Source organism: Corvus brachyrhynchos, unplaced genomic scaffold (assembly GCF_000691975.1).
Source record: "Corvus brachyrhynchos isolate BGI_N302 unplaced genomic scaffold, ASM69197v1 scaffold219, whole genome shotgun sequence".
In the NCBI taxonomy this organism is placed as follows: Eukaryota; Metazoa; Chordata; class Aves; order Passeriformes; family Corvidae; genus Corvus; species Corvus brachyrhynchos.
This window is the reverse complement of record NW_008240034.1, coordinates 153,580-162,575: the sequence shown is the minus strand read 5'-3', so window position 1 is coordinate 162,575 and position 8,996 is coordinate 153,580. Positions and strand designations below refer to the sequence as shown.

General features: G+C 62.1%; 1 protein-coding gene across 1 annotated transcript in view; it reads right to left on the bottom strand.

Annotated features, from left to right (window-relative positions):
- Positions 1-298: 298 nt before the first annotated feature.
- ADAMTS10 (ADAM metallopeptidase with thrombospondin type 1 motif 10) overlaps positions 299-8,996 on the bottom strand; it is a 44,934-nt gene continuing 36,236 nt past the window's right edge. Inside the window, exons 16-24 of the mRNA XM_017743792.1 lie at positions 8,893-8,996; positions 8,350-8,430; positions 6,925-7,088; positions 6,219-6,345; positions 4,774-4,903; positions 4,221-4,425; positions 3,422-3,598; positions 2,604-2,760; positions 299-1,973 (exon numbers count right to left, since the gene is read on the bottom strand). Of these exons, the coding sequence (XP_017599281.1) occupies positions 1,864-1,973; positions 2,604-2,760; positions 3,422-3,598; positions 4,221-4,425; positions 4,774-4,903; positions 6,219-6,345; positions 6,925-7,088; positions 8,350-8,430; positions 8,893-8,996 (1,255 nt within the window). The 3' untranslated portion in view covers positions 299-1,863. The remainder of the gene's footprint in view (positions 1,974-2,603; positions 2,761-3,421; positions 3,599-4,220; positions 4,426-4,773; positions 4,904-6,218; positions 6,346-6,924; positions 7,089-8,349; positions 8,431-8,892) is intronic.

The following is an 8,996-nucleotide window of genomic DNA, read 5'->3' as shown; positions in this document are numbered from 1 at the left end:
CAGGGCTGGGGCAGCTCTGCAGGTGGGGTCTCAGCTGAGCGGGGCAGAGGGGCAGAATCCCCCCTCCCCTGCTGGCCCAGCATTACCAACACAGGCTCTCTGTGCCATGGGGTGCCAAGGGGGAAAGTGTTCCCACATATCCTGGAGCAGCTCTGGCTGCATCCCCACCTTTCCAACCTGCTCTGGCCCCCAGGGAGAACCCTCCCCTGCTTCCAAACCCCTCCTTTGGTGTGAATTGTGGTGCTGTGAGTGCCCCGGCCAAACCCCGGGCTCGAGGAACACGACTGGGAGCAGAAGCTGTGCTCGGGATCGTAGCTACTCCTTTATTATAATTCATGCCTTACGTCGCTCCTCCTCAGAGTTAGTATGTTAAACATTGGCCAGTAGATATATATCGATACAAAAACGATGAAAACACCCCCTCCCCTCACCCAGAAACGTCAGAACGGAGCGTGGCACCAGGAAGGAAGAGAAACGAGGTTTGCTGAGCACCAGAGAAGCTGCGATCGGCTGGAGGAGCAGGTGGACACAAAAATACAGCTGGGAGGGAACACACGGGGGCTCTGCTCTGGGGGAAGGGGGCTGTCCCCTCCCTGCACCGTAGGGATGGCCCCAAGGGAACGAAACATGGCTTTGGACAAAGGTTTCCCATCGCTGTGATGTGGAAAGGCCTGAAAATAATCGTAGTTAATAACAATTATAATGCTAACAAAAAGCACATGCTTTGGAGAGTTGAAGTCAGATCTCCTCCATGGGCGGCCCGTGGAGAGATTGGCCTGGGTTTGGCCATGAGGTGACCTGGAGGAATTTCAAGCCTGCTCTTTTTCCCATCACTGGAGGCCTCCTGCGGGCAGAGGAGTGGGTGGCACTGGGACTGGCACCTCAAGGCTACAGCCACACATGGCCAGGCTGCCTTTGCAGGCAAAGCACCTTTTGGAGGCAAAGCACCTTTGGAAGTCAAGCACCTTTGGAAGTGAGGCCGCAGCAGAGGCTGAGGCGATGTCTGGGCAGGGCCCTGCCGTGCCAGGCCCTGGGGACACCGTGGCAGGAGCGATCCTGTCCTGCATCCTCCTCGCTCTGCTCCCTGAGCCTGGCGCAGCCCCGCGGCCCCGAGCACGCCTCTGCCCCCAGCTCAGCTCGTGCTTCGAGGGATACAAACTGGTCCTAAAAGTGACAAAGGCGTTAAGGACAAACAGGGCAACACCCCAATCCAAGTCGGTCGCCACGAGAGTTTGGAGAACCCCCTCTCCCAGTGAAACTGGTGTCGCCGCTCTGCTCACGGGGTGACCTGCTCCCTGTCCCCTGCTGCCACTCCCGAGGCGACAGGGCGCAAACCAAGGGGACAAAACCCCTGCTCCAACCCCACTCCCCACAGCGGCTCCTCTTCACCCAGCGCCACGCCATGAGGCACCTGAGCCCTCCTCCCTGTCTCCCCTGGGATCCCGAGGGAAGGGCAGCAGCCCCGGGGGTGCTCGAGCCCCGTGGTGGTGCCCAGAGGACACGGAGCGGGATGAGGCAGGAGCGGGGCGAGCGGTGCCGCTTCCCTCGGTGGCTCTCGGCCGCTACTAATAAATAACAACGTCAGAATTTCAAGTAAAGTCCCTGCTCTGCCCAGCTCCCCCCTCTCCCAGCACTCATCCAGCTGGGGCTGCAGTGGTTTAACTGGGAACCTGCCATGGTGAAGCTCGGGGGCCACGGGGGTCTGTGGGGGACGGGTTTGGGGGACGCCGGCTCCTGCTGGAAGCGCGAACGGAGCCAGGGGAGATTCCCAGGGCGGAGAGGGAGGGCACGGCTCGGCGGCCCTCTGGCAGAGCTTTGGCCTTCCAGTTTTGCCACGAGGGTCCCACTGTGTCCCGCCGTGTCCTAGTGCCCCTGGCAGGTTTTACAGCACATCTGTCGGAAGTAGGTCCGGCTGCAGAACTTGAACTTGAGGACGAGCGGGCAGTAGGCCACCTTGTTCACATCCTTGCACTCTGAGGGGACACAGAGAGGAGGAGCAGGGTCACAGCCGGGCTGAGGGCATCCTGGGGGGGTTTTGCCAGGAAGCTGAAAGATGCAGCCGTGATGAAGATGCTGCTGAGGACCTCACTAATGAAAACCTCTCTGTGCCAAGGTGCAGTTCCTGCGTTTCTCGGGGTCGTGGCACACCAGGCTGGCCTGGGACCAGGGCCACGGGGTGGCCACATTTTCAACAGAGTGATTTGGGTTGGAAGGGGCCTTAAATCTCATCCATTTCCACCCTCTGCACAGGCTGGGAGTGCAGAGATCCATCCCTGAGGCAGGGAATGCCTGGAGAGGGGATGGGCACAAGGCCAGGGTGGGAATGTTCCCGCTCCCACTGGGTGTCCAGGCAGAGAAATCCCTGAATTACAGAATACTTTGGGTGGGAAGGGACCTTAAAGAACATCTCATCCCACCCCCTGCCATGAGCAGGGACACCTCCCACCATCCCAGGTTGCTCCAAGCCCTGTCCAACCTGGCCTCGGACACTTCCAGGGATGGGTTCTCCCCACCCTAGAGCCCAACCCGTGTTGTGCTGGCTCTGCTGTCCCTGTCCCCAGAGCTGGCAGTGCCCCTGTGTCCCCTCCCCAGAGACCCCTCACCTTCAGGGTTGTCTGTAGGCCCTGACTCGCACTTGGTCTCGCACTGCTGCATCCCAGGGGGCTGCAGGGCCTCCACACAGTCCATGGACGGCTGCCCGGTGTGAGCCAGGCACTGGACGGATCTTCTCTGCTGGCCAAGGCCACACTGGGCTGAGCACTGTGGGGACAGCACAGAGGGAGCTGCCGTGGCCACCATGGCTTTAGGAATGTGACAGGAGTGGGCACAGATGGGCGTTAGGGGGTGCAAAGGGTGCTGGAGGTGGTGGTTCCTTCCCTGCCCAGCGGGGACTCCCTGGCACGAGCGAGTGCTGTGGCCCTGCATCCCAACAAAGCTTGGTTTGATTCTCCAGGGCCCGGGGAGGATCCCTCCATCCAACCCTAAATCCCTGGCCTTTCCCAGGCCTCCCGCACCCCGATCTCACTCTGTGGCTCGAGGGGTGTTGGAGGGCCGGAAGGACTGTCAGGGTCACCCCGCTGGGCTCTGAGGGGGACCAGCACTGGCCTTGCTTGTCAGTAGGGCCAGCCCAGCTCTGCAGCCACTGCCCTGCTGACCCCCAGATACCCAAGGAGACCCCTCAATGACTTCTGTGGGGTCCTGCCAGGCCCGGGACACCCCCAGGGTCAGCTCTGCCCTTGGGCCACCATCATAAATGAGGCAAAAAGGGGGCAAAGAACATTGCCATGGGGTCCTGCTGTCCCCTGGACAGTAGTGGTGGCCACACAGGGTTCTGGTGGCCGGTAAAAGCCTTCAGCACCACAGGACTTGAAGGGCTGGGAGGCTTCTCCTGCAATGCCCCCGTGGGGAGGGCTGTCCCTACCTCTCCCCACTCGCCGGTGACCCAGCGGGGCGGGGGGCAGCGCCGCAGGTTGCACCTCATGCTGGTGGGAGGCTTGGCGGCCTCGTGGCACTGGGAGGTGGGCAGGGTCACGCTGTGGTCGCCGCTCTTGCACAGGACGATGCGGTGGCGGAAGCCGGGCCCGCAGCTCGGGGTGCACTGCAGGGACAGGAGACACGGTCAGGGCAGCCGGAAAGGAGGGGACAGAGGCAGCTCTGGCTCCCCCCACGCTGCTCCCACCTCTCCTGGCTCCTGAGCTACAACATCCCCCACTCTGCACTCTCTGTGGCCATCACTGGTGACCGGCACTGCCCTCCCATGGAGCAGCGCCCTCAGAGAGGTGAGGACGATGTCAATCACAGAATCAGAATATCCTGAGCTGGATCCCACAGGGATCCTGAATCCAGCCCCTGGCCCTGCACAGACACCCCAACTACCCCAGCCTGGGCATCCCTGAGAGCGCTGTCCAAACGCTCCTGCAGCTCTGGCAGCCTCGGGGCCGGGCCCATTCCCTGGGGAGCCTGGGCAGTGCCCAGCAGCCTCGGGGGGAAGAACCTTTCCCTGAGCTCCATGCCCAGCCCTGACCCAGCTCCAGCCGTTCCCTGGGCTCCTGTCCCTGTCCCAGAGCAGAGCTCAGCCCCTGCCCCTCCGCCTCCCCTCGGGAGGAGCTGCAGCCCCCAGGAGCCTCCCCTCAGTCTCCTCTGCTGCAGCTGAACGAGCCAAGTGCCCTCAGCCACCCCTCAGACCTTCCCCAGCTCCATGTCCCTCCTTTGGCACTCGCCTCCGACCAGTCCAGGGCCACCCACTCAGGAGGACACGTTTGGTTGTTGCAGGGCTCCAGCATCTTTGGCCGTGGCTGGGTGCAGGAGGCATCATCCAGGGTTTTCTCCTCACTGGCAGAGATCTTCCTCTTGCAGAAGACGCTGCGGGTCCGGACGCCCTCGTTGCAGCTCCGGCTGCACTCGGACCAGTTCCCAATGGTCCAGCTGGAGATGGGCCAACAGCAGAGCTTGGAGGGGCACGCTGGGCTGGGCTTGTCCCCACACTCCTGCACACAGCCCTGCTCCTACTCAGCCACAGCCTCCTGGGCAGCTCTGGCTGAACCACAGAGTTCCTCCACAGCTGCCCTTCCCCTCCAGGAGAGGAGCCAGGGAAGGGCTGGGACAATTCCTGAGGGACTCACTGAATAAGGGACAGAATAAGAGGAGAAACCCCAACCCCATTCCCCAGCAGAGCGGCTCCAGCCAGGCAGTGCCACCCCTGGCTGCCATTCCCAAGGAATTTCACCCTCTTCCACCCTGGCTTTCCCCCCTGCACGTGCCCCAGGTACTCACGCTGGGGGACAGGGCTCGGTGTTGCAGGGCCTCTGCCGCTCGGGCACTTTGGTGTCAGTGCTGCAGAAATGGTTGGGGACGGTGGAGCCATCGGAGAGTTTCCTGCACACCACAGACTGGATCTGGCTGCCTGCCCAGGGAGAAGAGGGAAGGGGGAAAGGGAGGAGGAGGCTGAGGCTGGAGCAGGGCCAGGCTGGGGGTGCTGGCCCCACAGCTCTGCTCCCGTGGGGTGACGTGACACAGTGGCCACTTGTCCCTGCACATCGAGCCTGGACTTATTCCTCCTTTCATAACCAAGGGCTCCTCTGGCATCTCCAGGAAAAATGGGTGGTGTGGAATGATGGGGTCAGTGTGTGGATGTGGCACTCTGGGTGACAAGGTAGGCATCGGGCACAGGTTGCACTCGATGGCCCTGCAGGGCTTTTCCAACCTCGATGATCCCGGGATGCTAAAGCTCACCAGCCAGGGCAGGACACACCAGAGGATGGAGGATCACAGCATTCCAAGGATCTCATGCTCCAACGAACCTGTTCTAACCTTGGCCTTGTGAAATTTCCTGGGCAGCACTTGGGGAGTAACAGGAACAAGGAGGGACAACACTTGATCGATGCCTAGCATGTGAGACCAGCCCTGAGCTTTAAACAGGGAACATTTTTGAGCCACTCTCTTCTCTGGCTGAACACCGGCTCAGCCCCTCCCAGCCAGGCTCATCAAAGTCCTGAGATACGGCCCAAACCTCCGTGTCAATCCCCATGGGAACCAGGCCAAGGGTTCAGGGAAGCACCAGGGGTGTTTCAGTTCCCAGACCATTGATGTGGGGCCAGATCTGTTGTGATCAGCCAACCTGTCCTTACTCCATCCCTGGCAGTGTCCAAGGCCAGGCTGGATGGGGCTGGGAGCATCCTGGGATAGCGGAAGTGTCCCTGCCCATGGCAGGGGGTGGAACTGGATGGGCTTTGAGGTCCCTCCTAACCTAAAGCCATTCTATGATTCCATGCATTGCACAGGTAACTGGGTTTAAAAGGGCCTGGAGAGGGACAGGACCCAGGGAATGGCTTCCCAGTGCCAGAGGGCAGGGCTGGATGGGATATTGGGAAGGAATTGTTCCCTGGGAGGGTGGGCAGGCCCTGGCACAGGGTGCCCAGAGCAGCTGGGGCTGCCCCTGGATCCCTGGCAGTGCCCAAGGCCAGGCTGGACATTGGGGCTTGGAGCAGCCTGGGACAGTGGAAGGGGTCCAATTTTGATCTTTAAGGTCCTTCCACCCAAACCTGTGGCCCAGCTGAAGACAGCACCCAGGTTCTTTGCCCTGCCACAACTCCCACGTGGCTGAGAGCGGGGTGGGGCCGTGCAGAGACCCCAGAGCTCCTCAGAGCCAACCACAGGCCCAGACACAGCTGCAGGGGGTCCCACCTGTCCCCCCAAACCAGCCCAGCATCAGAGCTCACCCCCTGCACACAGCACAGAGCACTTGGTCCATGGGGTGTAGTGCCAGGAGTAGTGGCTGGAGCCGTCCCTGCCCACCGGAGCGTTGAACTTGTAGCGGATCCCCTGCAGCTCTGTCCGCACCAGCACCTGCGGGAAAGGGACCCCCGGGACATCAGTGCCACTGTGGTGACCACCCAGGTGGCATCCCACAGCCTCGCTAACATCCAGGGCAGCTGGAATCTTCCCCTGTCCCCTTTCCAGCCCCTCCCAGAACTGGCAGGGCAGCCACCAGTGGTGACAGTGGTGCTCGATCAGAGAATGAGCTCCCAGGCACTTAAGGGTGGAATCATCCCAAAACCTGATGGATTAGGGAGGGAGAGCTGAGAGTGCCCAGTGGATAAAGCACTGGCCCCCTAAGGCAGGGATTGTGGCTCCTGTCCCACCTGGGGTGGCCCTTTCAAAGACTGGACGTGGCACTCGGTGCCATGGCCCGGCTGACGAGGCGGTGTCGGGTCATAGGTTGGACTCGATGGTCTCAAAGGGCTTTTCCAACCTAATGAACTCTGTGATTGATTGTGTGAATTGAGCCCAATTTACCTCTGGTCTCTGTGTCCCTTCATTCCCCACAGCCACCCCAGGGGCTGAGCAGCCCCAATCCCCACGTAGCCACGGCAAGGGCCTGTTAGCCCAGCCAGGAGCACACCGGGGGGGTATGAAGTTACCAACCATGACAAAGAGAGTGATGTTGGTGGGTCCCAAAGCCTCCAGTGACTCGGGCTCTTCGGGGGACCTCCTGTAGTGGAAGGTGGTGCCGGCGACGTCGAAGCGCCGGGGGGGATCGATGGAGAGCTTCCCGTTGATGAAATATTCACCACTGTCCCCTCGCAGCGCTGCTGGGACAGGGGAGGGAGGTCACACAAAGGCTGGAAGCACCTGGGCCAACTTCAGCCAGGTGCTGCTTCCCTGCTGGGCTCAGAGCAGGGCTGGGACAGAGGGTAAATGGCCCCAGCCTTGGCCAAAGGGAGGGGACAGCTGGGGGCTGGCTCAGGGTCGCACAGAGCAACCAGCAGGGTGGGACCAAGGTAGCCACGGTGTGCTCTCAGCCTGGCCGGCACCGTGCTGTGGGGACCACCAGCAGCCAAGGAAAAGGCAAGGAATCTCTTCCCATGGGATTGATCTGACCCAACCCGAGCTGGGACCAACATTTATGGATGGGACACCCCCGGGCTGGGCTGGGCTGGGCTGGGGGACAAGCTGTGGCCACGAAGCCGGGCTCAAACCCAGCTGTGCTAACTGGGTCGGGGCTGCTGGAGCTGCTGGGGCCTGGAGCCGAGCTGTGGTTGCCCGGGAGAGTCGCTAGAGGGGGATCGGACCGCTCGCGCCATCCCATTCCCATTCCCATTCCCCCTCTGTCCCTCCGCTCCCCGACACTCCGGGAGTGGCTCCCGGCACTGCCGCCCTCGCCGACCCCGTCTCGCTCGGGGCAGGGAAGATCCTTGGCGCTGCTGAGGGCAGAGGATGCTCCCTCCCTCCATCTGGGAGGCCAGGAGAGATCCCGGAGTGGCAGAGCTCGGGGGCAGTGGCCTCAGAGAGCAGAAATCCGGTGTGGGTGGACACGAGGAGTCCCCACACACTGGGCAGGGAGGGATGGCGGCACCTCCGATCCCAGCAAAGGGAGCTGGGCTGGAGGGATGCAGCCAGGAGAATCCTGCAGGCAGCCGGCAGGGAGCCAGGGGGGGCACCCTGCCCTGCCTGGCAGGGCTTGGGGGACAGGGAAGAAAAAAGGGGAAAGAAAAATCCTCGTTGTGAAAGTGGGACTGAGCGAGGCTGGAAAACCAAGCCCGAGGAAAATGTGAGCGTTTTTAATCGCCAGGCTGGCAGAGGGGCGATGCCAGGGAGCCACAGGCAGTGCCAGGAGCTGCGGGGTTTGCTCGGGGTTGTGATGCTAACACAGGGCAGAGGCACAGGCAGGGACAGTGGGGGACATGCAGCCCACGCTGGCCTGGGAACACCCTGCCCTGCTGCCTTCCCCTGATCCCAAACCCCAGCCTGGGTGGGAAGTTCTCCTTGCCGGGCCTTTCCCAGGGCCTGTTAACCCCAGGGAAACGGCAGGGCCCGGCTGGGATTTCAGCCTCCCCAGGTGCCTCTCACCCAGGTAGTTGATGGACAGGTTCAGCTCCCGGATGTCGATGTGGACGGAGCCCTTGGGGATCTGGATCACCTCCTCGTAACCTGTGGGACAACCAGGGGCTGCTGAGTAGGAATGTTCAGCCTCCAATCCCAGAGCTGCCCTGGGCTGCTGGAGGGGAGCACGAGCCAACCCCCTACCCATGGGGAAAGGATGGGAAAAGCATTTGGGGCACCAAAACGTTGTGGGTCTGCAGCATGGGCCCTTGTGGTGGGACTGCTGTACTGGGAATGTGCTGTGGAGCTGGGATTTCCATGGGCATCTCCCAGCCCTGGTTCCCAGCATGAGCTGGGGAGCAGGGAAGGAGCCTGGAGCTCTGTGCCCGAGATTCGGGTGCCAGTGGGGGCTGGGGCACGGCTTGGCCCAGGGGCAGGCAGCAGGGGTTTGTTCGCTCCCAGCCTGGCCCTACCCCTTGGGATGGTTCTCCGGGATGTGTCCCTGCCCGTCCCCAGGGGCAGACGAGGTGGAGGAGGGATTTGAGGGTGACCAGGCCGTTTGTTCCCTACCTCCCTCGGGCAAGGACTGGTTGAAGACGCCCTCGATGGTCTCGCAGGAGCTGCCGTCCCCCCCGCACACCCGGCACTTGTCCTCCTTGGAGTCGGAGCCCCGC